The sequence below is a fragment of the Phocoena phocoena genome, chromosome 7, assembly GCF_963924675.1.
Source record: "Phocoena phocoena chromosome 7, mPhoPho1.1, whole genome shotgun sequence".
Lineage (NCBI taxonomy): Eukaryota > Metazoa > Chordata > Mammalia > Artiodactyla > Phocoenidae > Phocoena > Phocoena phocoena.
In genome coordinates this window covers 52,349,999-52,375,505 of record NC_089225.1, presented here as the reverse complement: position 1 = coordinate 52,375,505, position 25,507 = coordinate 52,349,999, and the positions used below count along the sequence as shown (strand labels likewise).

General features: G+C 39.6%; 1 protein-coding gene across 1 annotated transcript in view; it reads left to right on the top strand.

Annotated features, from left to right (window-relative positions):
• Positions 1-25,507, top strand: part of LRP2 (LDL receptor related protein 2) — a 178,405-nt gene that overhangs the window by 32,503 nt on the left and 120,395 nt on the right. Inside the window, exons 6-15 of the mRNA XM_065880144.1 lie at positions 3,807-3,917; positions 4,227-4,337; positions 5,782-5,901; positions 7,042-7,194; positions 8,780-8,899; positions 13,920-14,048; positions 15,670-15,839; positions 19,923-20,146; positions 22,036-22,242; positions 24,945-25,147. Coding sequence (XP_065736216.1) covers positions 3,807-3,917; positions 4,227-4,337; positions 5,782-5,901; positions 7,042-7,194; positions 8,780-8,899; positions 13,920-14,048; positions 15,670-15,839; positions 19,923-20,146; positions 22,036-22,242; positions 24,945-25,147 — 1,548 coding nt within the window. The remainder of the gene's footprint in view (positions 1-3,806; positions 3,918-4,226; positions 4,338-5,781; positions 5,902-7,041; positions 7,195-8,779; positions 8,900-13,919; positions 14,049-15,669; positions 15,840-19,922; positions 20,147-22,035; positions 22,243-24,944; positions 25,148-25,507) is intronic.

The window sequence follows — 25,507 nt, the reverse complement described above, 5'->3', positions numbered from 1 at the left end:
ACATCTTCCTCCTTGATTATGTAAACAGAACTATAGCATGGAAATTTCTTGCTTCAAGCCAAATCATTAGCAGAGAAAACATTAAAAAAGTCTTCAAGCACCAATCTGACATGTATATTTGGAGACAGCTCCCAATTTTGAAGAGCAAACATGGACATGTATCATTTGGAAGTTGGAGAAAGGAAGGGAGAGGGAAAAGGTGGTGTGAATGAGGACGTTCTTTTTTTTATTTATATTTTTTAACATCTTTATTGGAGTATAATTGCTTTACAGTGGTGTGTTAGTTTCTGCTTTATAACAAAGTGAATCAGTTATATGTATACATATGTTCCCATATCTCTTCCCTCTTGTGTCTCCCTCCCTCCCGCCCTTCCTATCTCACCCCTCCAGGCAGTCACAAAGCACCAAGCTGATCTCCCTGTGCTATGCAGCTGCTTCCCACTAGCTGTCTATTTTACATTTGGTAGTGTATATATGTCCATGCCACTCTCTTACTTCATCCCAGCTTACCCTTCCCCCTCCCCATGTCCTCAAGTCCATGCTCTAGTAGGTCTGTGTCTTTATTCCCATCTTGCCCCTAGGTTCTTCATGACCTTTTTTTTTTCTTAGATTCCATATATATACGTGTTAGCATACAGTATTTGTTTTTCTCTTTCTGACTTACTTTACTCTGTATGACAGACTCTAGGTCCATCCACCTCACTACAAATAACTCAATTTTGTTTCTTTTTTATGGCTGAGTAATATTCCATTGTATATATGTGCCACATCTTCTTTATCCATTCATCTGTCGATGGACACTTAGGTTGCTTCCATGTCCTGGCTATTGTAAATAGAGCTGTAAAACAGTATGGAGCTTCCTTAAAAAACTAAAAATAGAACTACCATACAACCCAGCAATCTCACTACTGAGCATATACCCTGAGAAAACCATAATTCAAAAAGAGTCATGTACCACAATGTTCAATGAGGATGTTCTTGCATTTTCGTATCAGACAAACTTTAGAGGTCTGGGCCTTAGTTAACAGGTGTTTGTCCATCTTTCCATTAAAACAAAACTTAGCAGGATGAGTTTCTCTGGTGTTCTTGTACAGTGTCTCCTCTCTTACTACACTTCCCCTTTACTTGAAGTCCTGTAGGACATTTCAGCTACATGATGGATTTGCTCCTTGGGAAAAAGTTTACAAGGTTAGACTCAGACTCTCCAGGCAAATAAACCAAAAAGTAAGACTTTAGAGATCCCCTATCACAAAGTATTGTGACTTCCTCTTATCTGGGGTAGATTGAAACCCATTAATTAATACTGTTAGCGGTAGAAATCTTTAAAGGAAGTAGAATCTCTTCATTTCTTACTTTGCTTAGTGTACAACTTGGACCTGTTCCCTCTGTGTGGGTATCCAAAGGGGGAAAAACTTTTGGAAACAGTTTCCCAAATCTTTTGTGTATTTTGTGTCCTGGCTCTGTGCAGTCTTTCCTATGGGCATACCCCTCCACTTAATCATACACTGAAGAGACCAGAAGGTGTACAGGGGTTGAGGCAAGCCCTTAGCTGATTGACAGAGATTCATTATCAGCGTGGACGGAGACAAGAAAGCTGTTCATTCTTCATTCCAAGTGTCAAACTGCTGACCTCTAACCATTCCAATACCCTCTCTGATGACATCAAGCTGGCCTTGTTGTTTGTTGGGGGAATGAGCCATGTCAGCAAACTTTTAGTCTTGTTGGTGGATACTGGTTTTCAGTTTTATGGGACTGGTTCTCAAAAAGCAGGACAGGGAGAACAAGAGATCTGCCCAGCATATTTGTCTCAGAGCCTTCACATCTACAATAATCACCTGAAATGAAAGACTCACAGTCCAAGCCCAGATAAATTTTCCTCCTGATAGATAACTTCTCTATTGCAAAGAGTTGGGTTTTCTAAGATTTCTTTCCTGCCTGCTCCTCTCTTAAAAGGCTAGATGGCATACTGACCCTAAACGCTATCCGGCACATGGGGGAAAGGAATCGCTTGCTGGACTCAGCTGGCTTCTAGGCATCTCTTGAAGGCAGAATTACTTAACTGAGCTGTGTGACCCTTTGAAGGTGCATCTGCAATGTGCACCATCTCAGTGATGAAAAGACATCAATAACCCTAAACACTAGCTGGTTCTTGGGCTATTAAAAAATAAAATAGGAGCTTCTCTGGTGGCGCAGTGGTTGAGAATCTGCCTGCTAATGCAGGGGACACGGGTTCGAGCCCTGGTCTGGGAAGATCCCATATGCCACGGAGCAACAAGGCCCGTGAGCCACAACTACTGAGCCTGCGCGTCTGGAGCCCGTGCTCCGCAACAAGAGAGGCCGCGATAGTGAGAGGCCCGCGCACCGTGATGAAGAGTGGCCCCCGCTTGCCACAACTAGAGAAAGCCCTCACACAGAAACGAAGACCCAACACAGACAAAAATAAATGCATAAACAAATGTGGGGTTTAAAAAATAAATGAATAAATAAAATAAAATTCAGAAAAATTAAAAATTTTAATCAGTTATTAAATGCCTTCCATTTTAGTATATGATTGACTACATGTAACTTTGGCAGTTAAAGTATTTAAAGACACTTAACAGACTAGTTTTGAACTTCTGGAGATGAGAATATTTGTGCTTATTCCTTTATTGGGGGACTTCACAAAATGGGACTGTGCTCTCTGGTGTTGGAGACATACCCTTTTCTTACTTAAAAAGAAATCAGAAGAGAATCTGAGAATCATTGTGAAAATAATCTTTAATGAAACGAAGAATGGACCAAGAAAGATATCATACTTGTGAGAGGGAGGCTATTAAAAGATCATAAAAGGCAGACATTCAAACTATTTTTAAAAGCTTTTTTAAGTGATAACTCTAGCAATACCAAGCAATTCTTGAGCACAGTGAGTAATGACCCAGTCCCTGTACTGAGTGATGGGGATTTAAAAATGAGTAAGACAGGATCCTTGATCTCAGAGGGTTTCATGATGTCATGGGGGAGACAGATAATCAACCAACAGGATGAAGCCTACACTTAGGGATCATGAGAGGTACATGTTCCAAGTGTGGGGAAGCACAGGGGAGAGACTAACAGTACCTTTTTTCTTCAAGGGACATGCTGATTTTTCCATTGAGATCTCAAAAACCAGAGTTAAGCATCTGGCTAATAGCAGTGAAGTGACCATATGTGCATAATGTGGTAGCAGTTATTCAGGCTTTTCAAAAAGCTTTACTAGACATTGTCTTTTGAGGTCCCTGTACCCTGTGAAGGAACCTATCCAAATGTGTGGATGGGGACGTGGTGACACAGAGAGGATGAACAACTTGAGTAAGAGTAAATAGATACTGAGTGGTACCCCAGGTCCCAGGTTTCCTGGCTTCTAGGCCTGTTTTCTTTCTATGACCCTCCAGCCAAAGCACTGGCCCTTCGTTTCCCGAAGCATATGTGTGGCACATTACTTTCCTGGGATGTTATTTGTATTATGTAAACGAAGGTTCCATTTTGAAATAAGTTGAATTTCTTCTCATTCTTCAGCTCAAAGCTCGCAAGTCACTTCAGAGGAGACTTCCCTGGGCTCCCATTCCCTCCTACTATGCATTCTTTTGGCACTCTGTACTTCCCACATTAAGCATGTAATCCAGTTTGTAATTTACTGTTTGTGTCATTCTTAGGTTATCCAGAGAATGTATCTTTTGTTTACCAATGTATGCTTAGCAGTTAGTGTCTAGAGTATAGTAGTCACTCAAGAAGTGATTGCTAAAGCAACATCTTCATTTAAGGTTTGTGTGCTCTTTCTGTTCTTTCAGGATACCCAATATGTGAGCAGAAAACTTGTGCCAATGGAGCCTGCTATAACACCAGTCAGAAGTGTGATGGGGAAACGGATTGCAGAGACGCCTCTGATGAACTCAACTGCAGTAAGTAATATGGTGAAGCTGGTTTATACTGGCCAGTTGTGCACATTTCTTCTCAAGTTTGTGTTCAGTGAATTCATGTTGGTAGCTTGAAGTCAGCCACGGTGGAGTATTTACACCATGGAAATTGGCAGATACTACAGGTGAGGACTTTTATGTTCCTGGAGAACTGGTTATTAAACATTTACCAGAGCACTACTGCATAGTAAGAATCTCTCTTTACACTTGAGACAGAATCTTCCTATGAAATTAAGTGGCTACAGCGGAATTGAAATTCTCTCTTTTCTTTCCCTTCTTAACCGTGTGTCCCAGCTCACCGATGCTTGCACAGTGAGTTTCAGTGTGGCAGTGGGGAGTGCATTTATAAAACCTACGTCTGCGACCATGACCTTGACTGTGAAGATGGCAGTGATGAACGTTCTTGCAGTACGGTGATTTCCTTACGTTGGGTCTTGCTGTTAGGAGTGTTTTTGTGTTTTATCTTTTTTCTCCCTACCAATGTGCTACTTTTTTCAAATCACAGAGTCACTATGTCTGATGGCAAAGGGAGCCAGACTGTCATTTAGGGCCCATGGCATGAGCCTCAGCAGTGTTGCTGAACTTGGACTTCTTTAATTTCCAAGGATCTGTGTAGAGTTGAAGGGTTGCTGATGGACAGTTTGCATTCTTTCCTTAGGCTACAAAGATACAGAGTGTATTGTATCACTGGACTCTCAAATTACTCATATCTCAGGAATGGGTCTAATAACCTTCACAGAGTGAGAGAAGGGCTTAGAAAGGGAGACAAGGTCCCTAATAGTAATGGCCCTAACTCTCTTTACTTTGAAATTCTTAGCACATTAAAATCACGAGTTGGGAAAGTTTCAGTATGGTTGCAGGTGGCTTTTTTTTTTTTTTTTTTTTTTTTTTTTTTTTTTTTTTTGGTACGCAGGCCTCTCACTGTTGTGGCCTCTCCCGTTGCGGAGCACAGGCTCCGGACGCGCAGGCTCAGCGGCCATGGCTCACGGGTCCAGCCGCTCCGCGGCATGTGGGATCTTCCCGGACCGGGGCACGAACCCGTGTCCCCTGCATCAGCAGGCGGACTCTAAACCACTGTGCCACCAGGGAAGCCCCGCAGGTGGCTTTTGTTACCTCCACATTTTCACTCTGACCCTCCTTTTCTTTCCATGATATTGCCTGCAGTGCACACGAACGCTCTCATTGTTGCCACCTCCGGACTCATTTTATTAGAATATGAAATCTCCATGAGAGAGTTTTATAAATTCCAATAAATTGACAGGTTTTTTTTTTTTTTTCTGGTGGTCACTTATTTGCCAGAATGAAGGATTTTCTACACACCCATTTTGATTGGTGGGTAACCATGCCTTAGAGGTTGTTAAATATTTTCAGTATCACTCTAATTTTCTGTGAGCCATGCCTGATTTCTTTTCTGGCGCCTGTGCTTGTTTCAGGGACTGTATTGAGAAGAATGTGACATCATGGAAGAAGTTACTCAGAATCATTAGGTCCTAGATAGCAATGACTGTGCTTGTGGTCAAGTAAGAGAATGTTGGCCATTGGCGTGTCTATAGCATCTTTGTCAGTCTGTGTTCTCTGTTCTGTGACAACCTATAACATAACTGTCTTGTTTTTAATCTTGATGCACCTGAGTTCATGTCCTGGACCCAAAGCTGCTGTTTTCTTCTCCTCCTTCTCCTCTTCTTTCTCCTTCTCTTCCTCCTTTTTTTCATTTTTGTCAAGATAGTTAAGGGACTAAACGGGCACAGACATTTCAGTTTCTAGGAGCTCAGTTTAGGTGGCAAGATGAGCACTTTGATTTTTCCTGAGTGGTTTGTATCTTTGGAGTGCAGCTGTCATTTTCTTCCAGGTTCTTATCAGACCTGCAAAGGTAACGAATTCACTTGCCCCAACGGCTTCTGCATTAATCAAAATTGGGTTTGTGATGGAGAAGGTGACTGTGTAGATAATGCCGATGAAGACGGATGCGGTAAGGAGGGGAAGAGCTTCTGATTGGAAAGTGTTTTCTTAAAGTGTTTTCCAGAACTTGTTTTTCCTACTTTCCTTGTTACAAATTATCTGTGTGACATGCAAGTTTCTGGATTGGCTGGGCTTAAGGGGAATTAGTGGATGGGGAGGAAAGAGGTGATTCCACTAGCTTTTCCTAAAAAGACCCCAAACTCAAATGTAACATAAATTGTAATCCTTTCCTTCCAATACTAAGGCCAAATAGGTAGGACAGTCTCTCCCCTGTCTATAGCCCTATCCAAGGTTTTCCCTTTAAGACTCTTATTTTAATTAGATGTATCTATACAAAAAAAAGTAGGCTGGGGAAAGAGGGAAAATGTGATTTGTCTCAAGACCTTATAACCTTGAAAAATGACTTAGAGCTGTAGATTGTTAGTTGTGGGAAAGGCCACTCTCCAGGGAAGTGAGAAGGAGATTGTCAGTGATATTTGCCCCCTTCACTGTGCTGTTATCATCAGCAGTAGTACCTCCAAGAGTTCAGAAGTTGCTGACACCATGAATAAAGCACGTCACCTTTGCGGGTCTAGCCCCAGGTATTGGGTTGGCCAAAAAGTTCGTTCAACTTTTTCTGTAAGATCTTTATATTAAGAATGATGCCTGTTCTGGGAATATCCATTTGTTTCATGTTTCAGTGATCCAAGAAGTTGTTTTCCTACATTTGGGTGTTTCTTACACTGTTGACATTTCACTAAAGAAACAAAACAAACTGAACAACTCAAAATGACACACACACACACACACACACACATAAAAACAAACATAGGAATCCTGGCATTACCTTGATAGCCCTATAGTTCTATTGTTCATGATTGAATTAACTAAATGTTCTCCTATGGATTATTCACCTAGTTTGTTGATAATTCAGGCCCATTTCTGCTTCCTCCTCTTATCTGGCTGGGAGTGGAACTTAATGCCATTTGCCACTGCTTAGAATCTCAATAAAAGGTCAGTTGTAGAGTTAGAAACTACTAGTTTACTGTGAAATATAGGTCATTTGTAGACTTCTTGTCTACCTGATCTCTATCCTCTCTTAACCATGTATTGAAAAAGAGTTGGCTCTGCCTCTAATGTGGCCTGTAGTAACTCTCTTTTTTCCCCACAGAAAGCAGAATTAACCGTACTTATGAATGTTACCCAAACGAATGGGCTTGTCCAAAGTCTGGAAAATGCATCCCAATTACTAAAGTTTGTGATGGGACTTCAGATTGTCCGGAAGGAGAAGATGAAAGCAATATCACTGTAGGACAACACTGTGGTGAGTATGGAAATTTATCTGGGCATCTTTCAGGTAAAGGTGTGTCTGTTTCTCTATAACAGATTGCCAAATACAGAGACTGTCAGTTGGTGTTTGCAGAACGAACAGTCCCACGACTTAGTGGCTTTAACCAGCGAACATTTATTATTTCTCACAGTTCTGTGGGTTGGCTAGCTCACTCACATCTCAGGATGCTGCAGTAAAAGCATGGCTAGTCTAGGCTTGTTTGCATGGTGGTGGAAAGGGCAAACCCCAGTGTACAAGCTCTTTTTTTTTTTTTGCGGTACGCGGGCCTCTCACTGTTGTGGCCTCTCCCGTTGCGGAGCACAGGCTCCGGACGCGCAGGCTCAGCGGCCATGGCTCACGGGCCCAGCTGCTCCGCAGCATGTGGGATCTTCCCGGACCGGGACACGAACCCGTGTCCCCTGCATCGGCAGGCGGACTCTCAACCACTGCGCCACCAGGGAAGCCCTAGAAACTCTTTTAAGCCTCTGCTTATGTCATGTTTGCCGAGTGTTCTATTGGCCAAAACAAGTCACAGCAAGCCCAGATTCAACGCATTGAAGAAATAGACTCCGTCTCTTGATGGGAGGAGCTTAAAAATATTTGTGACTCCCCTCTCCCCCTTCCCAGGAAGAATGGATTTAATGGTAATTGTGATGACTCTAAAGTGTTCTGGAGATTTTATTCCCTGGCTTATACCTATGGAAAAAGTGTTGTCTGGATATACTCCAAGAAGCTTCTGGTTTCAGGGATATGTACTTTTGAGTCAGTGTTTCTTTTTTCCCCCTGTGGCTGTAGAATATTCCCCCACCATCAACCATCAATTCTGTGGACAACTGACTTTCCTGTAAGAAAATATAATTCATGACCTTGATTTTATCAATAGCACTCTCTCTAAATTATCTAGTAGTTGCCTAGCAGTGGCCATTAACTATAACCCTAAAGTTTTGGGGATTTTTTTCCCTGGAAAAAAGAGACTTCTATGGCTTCTTTTTGGCATTTCATTTGGGGACCCTTTTAAATAGTCATAGTACAAAAGTTAGAAAACTAAAATTAACAGAAAAATATAGTCACCTGAAATTCCACCACTTGAAGCTAGCCATGATTAATTAACTTTTTAGTGTTAAAAGTTAAGAGTTTAGTGTTTAGTGTCCAGTGACTTGGGAATTCTTGGGAATTTCCTTCTATGATGTTGACACAAAGATAGACTTATGACCAGATTTTTCCATAAACAGCACTTCTGATGGCTTGTGCTTATAGTTAGTTACTATGTGCTGAGCTTTTTAAAATTATTATTATTAATTTTTTAAACATCTTTATTGGAGTATAATTGGTTTACAGTGGTATGTTAGTTTCTACTTTATAACAAAGTGAATCAGCTATACATATACCTGTATCTCCATATCTCCTCCCGAGCTTTTTCTTGCATTGTATTGCAGGAAGGCTTGAATGGTGACAGATTTCCTGTGGCTGCTGCATGCTTACTGAGCTTTTACTTTTGAAAGAAGAAGTTCTTACTTCTTGTAAATCAGCCTTGTCCAGAGGTCACCGTTCATTTCACCAAGTGTTTTTCTCTGTTTAGATGTGGATTTGTGTCCGTTCTTAGGCTGTGAGTACCAATGCCACAAGTCACCAGCTGGCGGGATGTGTTACTGTCCCTCAGGTTTTATTGTCAACGAAAATAGCACCCATAACTGTGTCGGTAAGTGACAGGTGGGAGGGCCTGGTCTTTCATCACGGTGCTTGTGCCACTGGTGGGATCCATGCCCTCTAACATCTCGGAGTTTGTACTTGTGGATAGGAATGTCTATTAACAAAGAGCAACACGGTCCTCACCGAAAACATGACAGAATGGAGTTTTAACTCTGAGGAGCTTTTGTGAGGCACTCAAGGCGAAAGAGTGGTTGTGTGATGAGTGAGTTGACTTGCGATGTGTATATCTTTCTACCACCCGATGATGGAGGTAGTCTTTTGGTGTTTTGTGTATTTGTGTTTTATGTACTTGGAAGCAGAAATGATATGGCCATACTTGTTAAATACAGTTAGCCCTCCCTATCCGTGAATTCTGCAACTTCAGATTCAAATCAACTGGGGATTAAAAAAAAAAAAAAAAAGGCAGAAAGTTCCAAGTAGCAAAACTTGAACTTTCTGTGTGCAGGCAACTATTTATATAGCACTTAAATTGTATTTATAACTATTTACATAGCATTTACATTGTATTGATATTAGGCATTATAAGTAATCTAGGGATGATTTAAAGTATATAGGGAGATGTGTCTAGGTTATATGTAAATACTACACCATTTAATATAAGGGACTTGACCATCTTTGGATTTTGGTATCCTGGGGGGTCCTGGAACCGACCCCTGCAGAATGCCAAGGTCGACTGTACTGAAATACTTCCATGTAGTTGGTAAATAGCTGCTGTCTTGAATCCATCAAGTACCTTACCCTGCTCCTCTGGCCTCTTCCCAGGATGTCCAAACCTTCCCAGGTTCCAGGAACTAAAGAGTGGTCACCCAACACAACAGAGGGTCACCAGGTCACTGATCCACTGACCACACTGACCAGTCAGTGCCCATGCTGTGCTGGTTGTTAATTCCATTGATTTTCGAAGCTAATACTAAAGAAGAACAAACTCTATCATGTTATTTCCATCCAGTGGGTGGCATTGAATTAGACACCAGTGCACTAAATATTTCTGACATCTTTCCTATCTGAAAGATAAGAATGATTTCTCCTACTGGGAAAATTTTGATTTTGATGTAAGCCAGCTTTGCACCCCACTGTGATTAGGAAGGGGTTCTTATGATGGGAGAATTAGACATGGCCAAGTATCATCAATTTTCAGTTTTTTAGGGTTTGAACAATGAATTTTTAATGATCTGATTTCTTTTTCCTTCTTTCTAACTTTTGTTATGTGAACAACAGACATACTAGCAGAAAGTGACCACAGGGGTTTTCACTGGTGTTGGGAAAAGGCATCTGGAAGGCAACTGAAACAATTCATTACTATGAAGTATTCATCTATGGATCTTCAAAAGATAGATGATTCAGAATTTTACCAGGATATCTGTGTTCTTTAGATACTCCTTAGAAATTTGAGATTCTTTAGGGCTTTTTGGATGAAAAAAAACATAGCACATGTACGAAATACTTTTAGAAAAGTATTTCTTCTGAAATAATTTCTAAAATATTAATATAATTTGGCCCAAAATATTGAATTTGGATAAACTTAATGAAGTTATTCAGTCTTTAGTCTCAGCTCATGGCTTCCAACTTAATTATGGTTGATGTTAATAATTTCCTCATAGTCAGAAAAAATTTTAATGTCAGAAAGACTCTGGGGGGTTCCCTGGTGGTCCAGTGGTTAGGTCTCTGTTTCACTGTCGAGGGCCTGGGTTCGATCCCTGGTCAGGGAACTAAGATCCCACAAGCCATGTGGCACAGCCAAAAAAGAAAAGAAAAGAAAAAAGAAAAAAAGAAAGACTCTGGTTTACAAACTCTTGAGAAAGTCTATTCCTCAGTGTTACTGAGAACTATTGTAATGGGGCTCGCTCATTTACCTGTTGTATGCCAAGATTTTTATATCCGGTAAAGCAATCCAGTTGAGGTTGTTCTTGCGGTGTTCAAAGTAGGTAATTTTAGATTTCTAATATCAGGACCGTGTCCCAAAGTTTGCCCTGGATCTGATTGCTCCTCTTAAGTAACTCTATTCGACAAGACATGTTAAGATTAAATGCTTTATGCAAATCAGCCTGAGAGATCCTGAAGACTCAGAGAGAACTTTGAACTATTTAAGAAAGCTCCCAAATTTCTAATCGTCTCAAAACGTTTTATAAATAAAACATTTATGATCTGCAGCTACCATTAAGTGATATTATAGGACACTTTTTGTGTTTTATTATTATCATTATCATTATCGTAACACTGCAGATTCATTCAAGTCATTTAAAAAGACTTTTCACACAAATGTCCTTATTTGTTAGGTGGTTTTCTGACTTTGCAACCCCTGCTTATGCTTCCTGGCATCCCTGCGAGGGCTGCATCCCTTTTTTCTCGGAGTGGTGCTCATCTGTAGGTATAAGGCTGCTCGTGTGTTTTTGCCAAATGTCAGGCTTCTCCACCCCCTTTACTGCCACCCAGCTGCCAATCCGATTTCCAGTCTCTTAGTTTTCTAGGCCTCTCTGCTTTCTCTTAGTAGAAAAGGAATTCCAGTAGAGATACCAGAAGCCATGTTCTCAGTATTACACTAGCTTTTCTGTTTTTCCTCTCAGCCCCAAAGAGGAGTTAGGCAAATGCACCCTTTGCCTCTGAGTTTTGAAGCTTGGTTAACAGTGATTTCGCATTTCTTTCAAAGAAGACTATATTTTGCCCTCTTTGTAAAGAGAACTCATTAGTTTCAATACATGACACGACGAAACCAGTTACACTTGTTTCAGCTGAGCTTTTAGGGGAAATGTTTAAGTCTGCTCTTTCAAGCGTTTCAAGTCTTTTAAGTTCAGCGAATACTCTCTTTATGGCTGTAATCCTCTGCATGGCTGACTCATCACAGAAGCTTCAGGTGTTGGAAACCTATACAACATTTACCATCTTAGATCCGGCTCCCCAGTGAATGCCTCAGTGGTCATCAAGAATAAAATGGAATAATCCTGACGAGAAATTTTTGGTCCTTCCGTTCATCTGCTCCTGGTAGCCTTGCCCTGGCAGCGGAGCCCCTGAGGCATGCTGCCGGAGCAGTTTGCCGGGGTGATTGTTTCTGATTGACAGGACACGCTGTTTGTTGAGGGAATGACATCGTGGTGCAGAGCTAGAGCAGGAAGGTCATTCAGCATGGTGGGATTTCACACAGCCAGGTGGATCAGAGGGTGTCCAAGGGGGTCTATGCTCAAAAACATTTTTTTGAATTACTTTCGAAGCAGTATTTGTTGGTAGGCGGGGACAAAGAATAAAAACGAAAGTAGATCAAGGTAATGGGCTGGAGTATTGTAAAGCAGCATTTTAGTGTTTTTTACAGTTTCTACTACCTTTTCTAGTCTCTTGAAAACCTCAGGTCTCCTTTCATTTTTCTCGTCTTCCCTTTGGTTGACAATGGATATTAATTAGCCTTCATTCTTCTTCATAATGGAGAATAGAATCTTAAAAGTGACAGTGTTTATACACTGACTTAAACCTGTAAAGTATTTGTAGCCCAGGTGATAGGAAGGGCATTTGCACCCAAGAATTCCTAGTTATGACTTCACCCTCTTTTTGACATGAGAACTGCTCCCAGGGTGACTCCAGACCCTTAGACATAGTCATAGTGTCTTGCATTCAAAATGAGGTCATGACACCCTGGGAGTTTGAGGGCGAATGTCCTGTACTTTTATTCCTGCTGAAGCGAAGCCTCACGTGGTGCTTTCTTAGGGCTGAGGCGAGGGCACAGGAGACATAGATCAAATGTGGGCCTTTTATTTTTACCCACATGTCCTTTTATCTTGTCATGTCCAAATTGGATTAATTTTTTCTTTGTCACGGTCCTTGGAATGAAAGATATGCTGGTCAATGTCTTGTTATACTTGGTCTGGAGGGTAAACGGGAACTGTTATCTTGATCCCAGGACTTTCTTGGTCTTTCTTGCTGGGGAGTCACGAGATGGTGGGCCATCCAGCAGGTGTGGTAGAACTCAACTCACAACTCTGCAACTGTGATCGGATCCTAGAAATTCTGGAGAATCCTAGACCTGAGGGTCTCAGGAATTATAATTTACTTGAGAATTTCCTGAAGCCCTGGGGGGTGGGAACCTTGTTGGTTTAGGCTGTGGAGGTCATTCTCCAAGGGAAGAGAGCAGGGTGAAGGAGGGTGAAGAGTGGATGTGAACTTGGGGGGTCAAATGAAATATTTGGCACCGGTGGACCAAAGATAGGACAATTTCAGTGCCCCTTAAGCTTTATAATCTTTGAGAAAGACACTTTCTTTCCCCCGCATACTGTATTGTTTATATGTCAATTATATTGAAACTCTTTTTACATGGTAGAACTGAGACTGTTATGGCATTGAACAGAGCTCTATTATGTAATGGATTTTCAATAAGCGCTTATTAAATGAATGAATAATCAGAAGAGAATATATTTTTCATGTCTTAAAAATGATTTTAATTTTGGTTATGATTTTTGACATCAGAGGAAAGGCAGCTGGGTAAACAGACCTTTCCAGATACTTTATTGCAGGCACAGATTTGTGTCTTACTGAGCCACTGGATATAAGGCAGTTCTTTCTGCAGTGATGGGAATGTCTGTGTCTTCCAGTATGGTAAATACTAATCATATGTAGCATTTGAAAGGTGGCACGTGTGACTTGGAAATTGAATCATTAAATTTATTTTATTTGAGTTAATCTAAATATAAATTTGAGAAGCTGCAGAGGGCAGTGGCTATCATATTGGAAAGCACAATTTTAAAGGGATGCATTTACACTAAAAGTCAGATATTTTGTAAACCAGCATTAACAAATGAAATGCAAAGGCAATGTGTCCAAGCAGTGCTGTGCATCACCTGCAAAGTTATCCTTTACATAGATTTGAAAAAACCTTGGGTTTTCCCTAGTATGATAATGCCTATTTTTTTCCCCCAGAGGGTACTTACTCAGGCAGGGGCATGACCATATTCCTGTATAGCTTGTCCAAGATTTTCTTCAGAAATGCTGTTAAACATGATTACAAACGGTTATTTCCTATATGGCAGATTTTGATGATTGCCAGATGTGGGGAGTTTGTGACCAGCTATGTGAAGACCGAATTGGCCATCACCAGTGCCACTGTGTAGAGGGGTATATCTTGGAGCACCAGCAGCGCTGTAAAGCTAATTCTTCTTGTGAGTAAATTAAAGACGCTTGTGTTTCTGAACAGTAAACTTCTGATGACTATCCTCTTTCCATAGCAGATGACAAAAGAAATGTCAGCATTGATGCAGATGGCAAGGTTTTATTACCACAAATCAGGAGTGGCTCCTGCTGTTGGAAGAATAGGTCAACATTAATTTCATACTTTGGTTATTAGGGACCAACTTGTGGATTAACAGGTTTTTTTTTGTTTTTTAAAAATTTTTATTGGTTGCTTGTTCACTTTGGGACTGGAATATTATGTCATCTATCACATAAATTTTATGAGTACATTTGACCTACTTTTAATTACTGTACTACCATATGGTGACGAGTACCAATAGGCATTGTTTGTGCAAAATTTAGAAGTGGTTCAAAATGGACCTGCTAAATTTGGATTAGTTTGTGAAAATGCCCTCATTCTAACAGTACTGTGGCAGAGAAAAGTCATGAAAATTTGTTTTAAAAAATTGGGCCTCCCAAAGCATTTTTGTGACCATGGATTTCTGGGTAATAAGATCTTTACTCTTTTTTTCCAATTGTTTTTTTCACACCTGTTTAAGGTGCCTTTGGGGGCTTTCTGAAACTTATCCGCACACATGATCTATGAATTGACCATTTTCTAGTTGTTTTTGTGTTGAAATACTGATATGCTGTGGACGAACTTTTAGATTTTTACAACTGATTTTTACCATTTATTTATTTTTGAATAGATATTATACTCATGTTTTCAAAAATTTAAAATTATTTAGAAGATATATGACATCCCCCCACCATCTCTGTTCCCCTCTGCCTAGTTTCCCACTTCTCCTCTCCTATGGATAATCACTGTTTATTTTAATTCTAGAGATTGTTAAATGCATAAATAAGAATATACAAATATAGACACAATCCTATTTTTACATATATGGTGGTAAACTATACATACAATTCTTCATCTTCCTAATGTTGCATACTATATTTGCAAGGGCTTTCCATATCAACACAGCTTTTTTTCATTTTTAAAAAAATTTTGTTGTATTTTTAAATTGAAATATAGTTGATTTCCAGTGTTTCAGGTGTACAGTTTTCTTTTTAATAGTGGCAAAGTCCATTGTTTTGGTTGTGTATAATTTATTTAACTAGTCCTTTACTTACGGACTTTTATATTATTTCTTACCCTCTGATATTGCAAACAAGACTTCAGTGAATAACCTTATTCATTTTGCATTCTTGTGAGTATACGGGTATAACAAATTTGGATCCACCATTGCCATGTTTTTCACAGAGTGGTTTCCCACTAATCCTTAAAATGTGTTTTGTGTTTTACACAATCTAAGGTTGCACCTGGGGTAAGGTGCCCACATCATCAAAGATTCTCGATGATACCTCAGTGTCATTGAACTAGCAATCAGGACATTCAAGTTCTTGGCAGACTCTGTTCCTAACTTACTGTGATTTTGGACATTTCATTAAGCCTCTTTGTGCCTCAATTTGCCCATCTGGAAAATGGATAGAATGACATATATGTGTGCCTCAGAAGGTTTAAAACCAAATAAGAAAACATAGTTGTAAGTTGCTTCATCATCTTTGTTCACTTGAAAGACTGATAATGCCTTCCTTCTTCACATATAGTTGGTGAGGCCTCTGTGATCTTCTCCAATGGTCGGGATTTGCTAAGGGGTGATATTCATGGAAGCACCTTTGAGATCCTGGTAGAATCTCAACATCGTGGATCGGCTGTGGGTGTGGATTTTCACTATCACCTACACAGAGTCTTTTGGACTGACATTGTGCAAGATAAGGTAAATAGAAATTTCTGGAGTGTAGCTTGGGAGCTGATAGAACTCCAAGCACAAAGTGTTGATAGCTTTTCATTTTTAGGGGAGTAGAGGGGAAAGTTCCTTTGTTTTCTAACAAAAAAGGCCCTTGAGATATTTTATGTTAATCAGCACCTTTTACAGCTATAGTATTACATGTGACCTATTAAACAAAGCACTCTATTATATGGATTAGCCTTGAGCAACTTTTAATTTTATTCGAAATGGAGTCCAAAAGCCTAATTAAAAGAAATAGTAGACATTCTTTCAAAACTGGGTAGATATTTGGTAGTAATTTTTGAAACTTGATCATTTAAAATGTAAAAAGTATTCTGCTTTCCTGTATGATAAAAATCAGATTTTTACCTGCATCTTCTAAATGGAACAGTAATTGAGGATTGGGTAACAAATATTGACAGTATTTTGTTTAACAGCCAAAATTTCATTATGCTCTCTTATTTGGAAAGTGTGATGGATCTGATTTCAACTTTGAGTAATGCAACGGAGATTGTTAAAACATAAATTTTAGAGACTCCTAAAGAGTTATGGAGTTTTATTTCTTCCCTTACATTTCCTTGTACCATTAATAAAATTTTAATTCAATTAACTGATAATTTGCATAACATTTCTAAAAATTGAGACTTCGGATTATAAGCAGATATGATTTAATGACAGCTAGAAATCAAAACAAACCACTACCACCTTCTCCACCAAGAAATCCACATTGAATTAAACTTTCTCTAACTACGAAGAATTAGAAATGCAGGCTTTTTTTGTAAACCCAACTTTTTATATATGCCTCATATGCTTTTAAAGAAACTCCCTGCCCCCAGTAACCCATGATGTAAAATAACAAGTCTCCAGTGAATTCTTTTTTTTTTTTAATAGATCTTTATTGGAGTATAATTGCTTCACAGTACTGTGTTAGTTTCTGTTGTACATCAAAGTGAATCAGCCATATGCATACATATGTCCCCATATCCCCTCCCTCCTGAGCTTCCCTCCCATCCTCCCTGTCCCACCCCTCTAGGTCATCGCAAAGCACCGAGCTGATCTCCCTGTGCTATGCTGCTGCTTCCCACTAGCTAACTATTTTATATTCGGTAGTGTATATATGTCCATGCCACTCTCACTTCGCCCCAGCTTCCCCCTCCCACCCCGTGTCCTCAAGTCCATTCTCTATGTCTACATCTTTATTCCTGCCCTGCAACTAGGTTCATCAGTACCATTTTTTAGTTTTTTTTTTTTAGATTCCATATATATGTGTTAGCATAGAGTATTTGTTTTCTTCTTTTTGACTTACTTCACTCTGCATGACAGACTCTAGGTCCATCCATCTCACTACAAATAAGTCAATTTTGTTTCTTTTTATGGCTGGGTAATATTCCATTGTATATATGTGCCACATCTTCTTTATCCATTCATCTGTCGATGGACACTTAGGTTGCTTCCATGTCCTGGCTATTGTAAATAGAGCTGCAGTGAACATTGTGGTACATGTCTCTTTTTGAATTATGGTTTTCTCAGGGTATATGCCCAGTAGTGGGACTGCTGGGTCGTATGGCAGTTCTATTTTTAGTTTTTTAAGGAACCTCCATACTCTTTTCCATAGTGGTTGTATCAATTTACATTCCCACCAGCAGTGCAGGAGGGTTCCCTTTTCACCACACCCTTTCCAGCATTTACTGTTTCTAGCTTTTTTGATAATGGCCATTCTGACTGGCATGAGGTGATACCTCTTTGCAGTTTTGATTTGCATTTCTCTAATAATTAGTGATGTTGAACATCTTTTCATGTGCCTCTTGGCCATCTGTATGTCTTCCTTGGTGAAATGTCTATTTAGTTCTTCCACCCATTTTTTTTTTTTTTTGTGGTACGCGGGCCTCTCACTGTTGTGGCCTCTCCCGCTGTGGAGCACAGGCTCCGGATGCACAGGCTCATCGGCCATGGCTCACGGGCCCAGCCGCTCTGCGGCACGTGGGATCCCCCCGGACCAGGGCACAAACCCGTGTCCCCTGCATCGGCAGGCGGACTCTCAACCACTGCGCCACCAGGGAAGCCCTCTTCCACCCATTTTTAAATTGGATTGTTTGTTTTATTGATATTGAGCTCCACAGACTGGCTGAATGGACACAAAAACAAGACCCATATGTATGCTGTCTACAACAGACCGACTTCAGACCTAGGGACACATACAGACTGAAAATGAAGGGATGGAAAAAGATATTCCATGAAAATGGAAATCAAAAGAAAGCTGGAGTAGCAATATTTGTATCAGATAAAATAGACTTTAAAATAAAGACTGTTACAAGAGATAAGGAGGGACACTACATAATGATCAAGGGATCAATCCAAGAAGAAGATATAACAATTATAAATGTTTATGCACCCAACATAGGAACACCTCAATACATAAGGCAAATGCTAACAACTATGAAAGGGAAAATTGACAGTAACACAATAATAGTAGGGGACTTTAACACCCCACTTACACCAATGGACAGATCATCCAAACAGAAAATAAATAAGGAAACACGAGCTTTAAATGACACAATAGACCAGATAGACTTAACTGATATTTTTAGAACATTCCACCCAAAAGTGGAAGAATACACTTTCTTCTCAAGTGCACACAGAACATTCTCCAGGATAGATTACATCTTGGGTCACAAATCAAGCCTCGGAAAATTTAAGAAAATTGAAATTGTATCAAGCATCTTCTCTGACCACAACGCTATGAGATTGGAAATCAGTTACAGGAAAAAAACTGTAAAAAACACAAACACATGGAGGCTAAACAGTGTGCTACTAAATAACCAAGAGATCACTGAAGAAATCAAAGAAGAAATAAACAAATAAATAGAAACAAATGACAATGAAAACACGACGACCCAAAACCTATGGGACGCAGCAAAAGCAGTTCTAAGGAGGAAGCTTACAGCAATTTAATCTCACCTCAAGAAACAAGAAAAATCTCAAATAAACAATCTGACCCTACACTTAAAACAACTAGAGAAAGAAGAACAAACAAAACCCAAAGTCAGTAGAAGGAAAGAAATCACAAAGATCAGAGCAGAAATAAATAGAAACGAAGAAAACAATAGCAAAGATCAATAAAACTAAAAGCTGGTTCTTTGAGAAGATAAACAAAATCGATAAACCCTTAGCCAGACTCATCAAGGAAGAAAGGGAGAGGACGCACATCAATAAAATTAGAAATGAAAAAGGAGAAATCACAACTGACACCACAGAAATACAAAAGATTGTAAGATACTACTACAAACAACTATATGCCAATAAAATGGACAACCATGGAGAGATGGACAAATTCTTGGAAAGGTACAATTTTCCAAGACTGAGCCAGGAAGAATTAGAAAATAAATAAGCAGACCTATCACAGGTAATGAAATTGAAACCATAATTAAAAATCTTCCAACAAACAAAAGTCCAGGACCACATGGCTTCACAGGCGAATTCTATCAAACATTTAGAGAAGAGCTAACACTGATCCATCTCAAACTCTTCCAAAAAATTGCAGAGGGAGAAACACTTCCAAATTCATTCTATGAAGCCATGATCACCCTGATACCAAAACCAGAAAAAGACATCACAAAAAAAGAAAATTATAGACCAATATCACTGATGAACATAGATGCAAAAATCCTGAACAAAATACTAGCAACCAGAATCCAACAGCACATTAAAAGGATTGTACACCGTGATCAAGTGGGGTTTATTCCAGGAATGCAAGGATTCTTCGATATACGCAAATCAATCCATGTGATACACCATATTAACAAATTGAAGAAGAAAAACCATATGATCACCTCAACAGATGCAGAGAAAGCTTTTGACAAAATTCCACACCCATTTATGATAAAAACTCTCCAGAAAATGGGCATAGAGGGAAACTACCTCAACATAAGAAAGGCCATATATGAATTCTTTTTTTTAAAAATCCAAATGACTGATTTGTGCAACAAAGATAGGTCCCTGGAATGAAGTATAGGAAAACTGCTCCCAGTGAATTATGCTTAAGAAGTGTAATAATTCTGGTTTCTCTTTCAGGTTTTTTCAGTTGACATTAATGGTTTAGATATCCAAGAAGTTCTCAATGTTTCTGTTGAAGACCCAGAGAATCTGGCTGTGGACTGGGTAAATAATAAACTTTATGTTGTAGAGACCAATGTCAACTGCATAGATATGGTAAATTTGGATGGAAGCCAACGGATTACCATTATAAGTGAACATTTGGGACATCCTAGAGGAATTGCCGTGGACCCAACTGTTGGGTAAGTTATGTGAAAACATACTGATTCCAGCATTTTTGGAGTTTTATTTCTCCCCCTGTACACAAAACATCCATTGGCAGAACTGAAGGTTAATCCTGACTTCTTTTAGGTTCTGTACTCTAGAATCCATGTTTATTTCATATCTCTTTTCATAGAAGCTTTAAAGGAGTTGGCTAAATATAATCCAATTTGAGGATATGCAGTCCAAACACACCTACTGGTGTCCTAAAAATATGTGATATTTTGGGGGTATGAATTTTATTCTTAGTGTTTGCCACATTCTCCTGGCTGAGAAATTGGATTCTGTTTTCTGACTTTAATAGTATTGTCACAACTAAACCATTATTAACATGATCACTCTAATGTAAGTTGTAAAGTTGTTTTAAAGAGGGGATAGATCTGAAACCACTAGGTGGCGTTGCGAGGGGCTCTGAATATTCTTTATGTCTCAGTGCAGAGAGAATTCAGCGAGAGGCAAAGTGATAGATAAGAAGTGATTTATTAGAATAGGATGCTTGTGAGGCTTACAAGCGGCCAGGCGAGTGTTGTGTTGCCCCGAGCACTTAGCGGGTTACATTTTTATAATCAAAGGAAGAGAGGGGAGGGGGAGAAGACCACCTTCTTTTTCATTCTTTGAGTCTTCCATCATTAACTCCTCCTATACGTTGGGCGGGGGAGTTTTTGAACCTACATGGTGTCTCCGGGACTGTCATGGCACTATGGAGAAATTATTTCAGGTCTCAGTACAATGAGGGTCTTTCACTTTGAAATATCACCTTTCCATAAGTTATTGTTTTTGCGTGTGTGCAAAGAGAATGTCCTAGGGGTCATTAACTTGTTGACATCACTGGGCAGATTGCAGACCTTATTTTCCACTGTTGTTTTGTTGTTTGGGGGCATGTCTCATGCTTCTGTTGCATGGTTTTGTTGGTAAGCAAGTTGACTTGGTTTTGTTGTTAAGCAAGCCAGCCTGGCTTTGATGCTAAGCGACTGGCTCTGCTTTATGAGTCAAGCAAGTCCACATTGTTTCAGGATTTTTCCATTACTTTCTTGAGTGATCATTAACTTACTGTGGTCTCCCAAAGCCCCCTAAAGTTCCCTCTCTATCTGCAATCCCCTAATGTGGTTTCTAAGCTAACTATTTGATTACCCTACTCTATCCCCTATCAGATCTATCCCTTTTAGTGATTTCTTGTTAGAGACTGGGGTTGAGATGTCAGTGTTAACACCTCATCACAAGTTGTTCAACTGTGAATCAGTCCAGCAAGAGTGATAATGCTTACTTTTCTCCAGGTGTAAATTAAAATTTTCCTGATCTTCACATTTGAGACGAGTTATGGGAGACTAGCTTTCTCCTAGATTTTCACAGTTGGGTCTTAGGAGCCTTGGATGAACTTGAGGCTACTTAAGTGTTGGTGAATGGTGATTATTCATTTCTATTTCATGATTTCAGCTGTCCTTCCTTGAAAATGATGTATATGTTCTCTAGACTATGCCTTAGAATGAGGAATTAAGGAGGGAAATGGCTTGATAGTTTTTTCTTTTTTACAGCCTTTTTGCTGGCTGTAAAAAAGAGAAGTGAAGGATGGAGCCGGGGATCAGGGCAGAATATTAAGAAGTTAAGAAGGTAGATACGCTTTTTTTTTTTTTTTTTTGCCTGCCAGTTAGTGCATTTTAATAGTTGCTATTTGGAGTTGTTGACTCTCCTGATTGGCCCTCACAGTTTCTGATTTTTAATACTTCAAAATTTCTCTATTGTTTTAAACCCCCATGGTTCTCTAATCAGCTAGAGGAAATTTCCATTGATCCAAACATACAATCTCAAAAAATATTTTCTAGGTAAACTTGTAAAATAACTGATTCTTTCATCTTTTGGTTTTCTTTTGTAGTTATTTATTTTTCTCAGACTGGCAGAGCTTTTCTGGGACCCCTAAGATAGAAAGGGCTTTCATGGATGGCTCCAACCGTAAAGACTTGGTGACAAGAAAGCTGGGATGGCCTGCTGGGATAACCCTGGATTTGGTATCAAAGCGTGTTTACTGGGTTGACTCCCGGTTTGATTACATTGAGACTGTAACTTATGATGGAATTCAAAGGTAAGAAGTATTTTTTTTTATATCTTTATAAGTTTTGGGGAAATACATAAAATTTATGGAGAGAGAAACTGAAGGACTAGGATTAAAAGATTGCTTTGTTGGGGGCTTCCCTAGTGGCGCAGTGGTTGGGAGTCCGCCTGCCAATGCAGGGGACACGGGTTTGTGCCCCGGTCCGGGAAGATCCCACATGCCGCGGATCGGCTGGGCCCGTGAGCCATGGCCGCTGAGCCTGCGCGTCTGGAGCCTGTGCTCCGCAACGGGAGAGGCCACAACAGTGAGAGGCCCGCAAATAAATAAATAAATAAAGCAGATTTCATTTAAAAAAAAAAAAAAGATTGCTTTGTTGGTTGACATAACTTGAATGACCTTTGTGTTGACATTGCACGTTGTGACCTGCTCTGAGTTTTAGCTTGTGTTCCATATTAACACTCATTAAATATTACCTACAACATTTGTTCTTTGATTTCTCTTCTCCAAGCCCTCTCTCACTCCCAGATGAAGCACATTATTTTCATTAACTTCCGAGTCCATTTATTTGTTTGGGTCCCTTATGGTTTGTTTCCAAAGATCACTTTATCTTTTAGCTTTCTATCTTCCCTCCAGTAAATAAGTTTTATTATTATTTTTTAACATTATCTGGTGGGAATTAATTGGGTTTTATACTGCTCTTATATATATTTCAAATCTTAATGAGAAATTCTGACTTTACCTGATATACTTCAAAGACATTTAAACAATATTTGAACGCAGAGTATGGCATATCTTTTTCCTTCATCTAAGTTGGATTAGAGCTCACTATAAATTAATTAAATTGTTACCTATTTTAGATCCTCTTGGTATTTTCAAAAACTGGTTAAAACATGGTCTTTAAATTTTGGCCAAGAAAAATTACTCTAGTCAATTGGATTTTTCCAAATGATGTGATTTTATTGTTTTCTCAATGAAAAGAATATTCTAGTTTTGGTTTCTCCTTTATCTCTATTTTGTAAGGATGGTATCACAGTTTGCCACTGGATTTTATATTCTTAGAACAATCTCTGCTTGGTTAAATGAAGTGATTGGGTATTAAGGCTATGACGTATTGTCACTGAAACTGGTTCCCATAGTGAGGATAGGAATTAATTTAATGAAAAAATAATCATATAAGTCATATAAAAACAATTGAGAAATTGCCTAATTTTTTTTCACTTTCACGGTTGTTTTGGCATTAATTTTATAGTCTAAATATTTTTATGCTATGGTTAAGGTAAAACATAAAAATCAATGGAATTTCAGAAAGATTCGAATGGTTTGCTGGCTGTGGAGAAACATGGAGGAGATACTAGAACTCACGAGTACAGCTAAAATCATAAAGTCATTGCCTCTTGCTTTACCAGCAGGTGGCATTTAGATTTATGGAATTCATTATTATTATTATTATTATTTGGCTGCTTTGTGTCTTCATTGCTGTGTGCGGGCTTTCTCTAGTTGTGGCGAGCGGGGGCTACTTCTTTGTTGTGGTTCGTGGGCTTCTCATTGCGGTGGCTTCTCTTGTTGCAGAGCACGGGCTCTAGGCTTGCGGGCTTCAGTAGTCGTGGCACACAGGCTCAGCAGTTGTGGCACATGGGCTCAGTTGCTCCGTGGCATGATCTTCCTGCACCAGGGATCAAACCCGTGTCCCCTGCATTGGCAGGCGGATTCTTAACCACTGTGCCACCAGGGAAGTCTTCTAGACTTCTGGAATTTGCTAAATGAAAAAAAAAACCATTCATTTTAATGTACCATGTCACTATTGAGTGTTTCAAAGTTTGCACTCACGTGCCATCTTGGGTTTCTTTGTTTTTTTCGCGTGCAGTGTGATTCCCAGGGTTAGTATCTTCAAGTCTTTTCTTAAAGCTCTATTGTGCTCTTTAGTTTTTCAGGGCTGCTGTGATTTTTCTTTGAGGTCTTTCTCCTATGCCAAAAGAAAAGAGGTTTGTTCACGTACCGTCCTCTACCTCACTTTACTTATGTGGCCTCAGTGAATTACTGTTTCTGTAGATGCAGTCATGGCAGCAGTATTGATTTCTTCCCCTTGCCTAGCACCTCTTACCTGTGTTGTCTTCCATTTTAGTGGCTCTGGGCACTCTGCCTCCACTACAAATATGCTCAGCTGACGGTTTCGTCAGACAGAGGCATACCAGTGGTAGCCCTGCTTTTTCCCCTCCCTGGAGTGACATCAGGAATGAGTCTGTGTGTTTGCTGTGGGTTGAATTCTCCAGCTCACTGTCTTGCTCCCTAATTGCTGAGAAATGGTCAGTGGTGCAGCGTGGAGTAAGTGTTGAAGTTGTCTACCAGACTTCCGGTCCCTTGTTACACTCTTTCCCCTACAAATTTCAAAATGATATTTCACATCTTAGACCTTTTATATGTGGAGCAACCTTAAAAGAATGAAGAGCAGGTGGGAAAACAGTAATTTTTCAAAAGATCTAGAACAAGCGAAGATGGAGACTGGGATTTAAATGCCAAGGCTCTTTTCAAAGAGACAATAGGAAAATCCTTCTAGCGAGTATAGACAGAAATAACACCTGCATCTTAAAATGTATCTTGACTATATATTCTATATTTGTAGCAAGAAAGTTTTTAGCTTTTTAAGCCTTTACGTGAACTAATTCCACCTTTTGTTTTTTTGGAACTAATTCCACCTTTAATCAAAATTGTATGGTATATATCTTTTGTAACAGGAAGACAGTAATTCATGGAGGCTCAAACATTCCTCATCCCTTTGCAATAAGCTTGTTTGAAGATCATGTGTTCTTTACCGATTGGACAAAGATGGCTGTAATGAAGGCAAACAAGTTCACGGAGACTGACCCACAACTGTACTACCGGTCTTCCCTGAGGCCTTTTGGAGTGACTGTTTACCATGCCCTCAGGCAGCCCTATGGTAGGCCCCTCAGCAGTGGAAAACCATGCTTGGTACTGGCCTTGGTAGAAAGGTTTTCTCAAGGTTCTCATGAGATTTGGGTGGCATTCTGAGATATATGATGGGTTATCTAGAGAGTTCAACCCTCTGAAATTGGCTTTGCAGATCGTTGGCATTCTGGAGAACTTGATGTATTTCAGAGTTAAAATGCCCAATCTACAAAGAACTTAGAGGTGTATTTAACAGATATTTATTGGCACCTGCAGTATACCAGATCCTGTCTACAGGCTGGAGAAAGAGCAGCAAACAAACCAAACTAAAATACCCATCCATATTCTACGGGAGGAATCTCCCAATTCAACCCTCTAATATTGCAGTCGA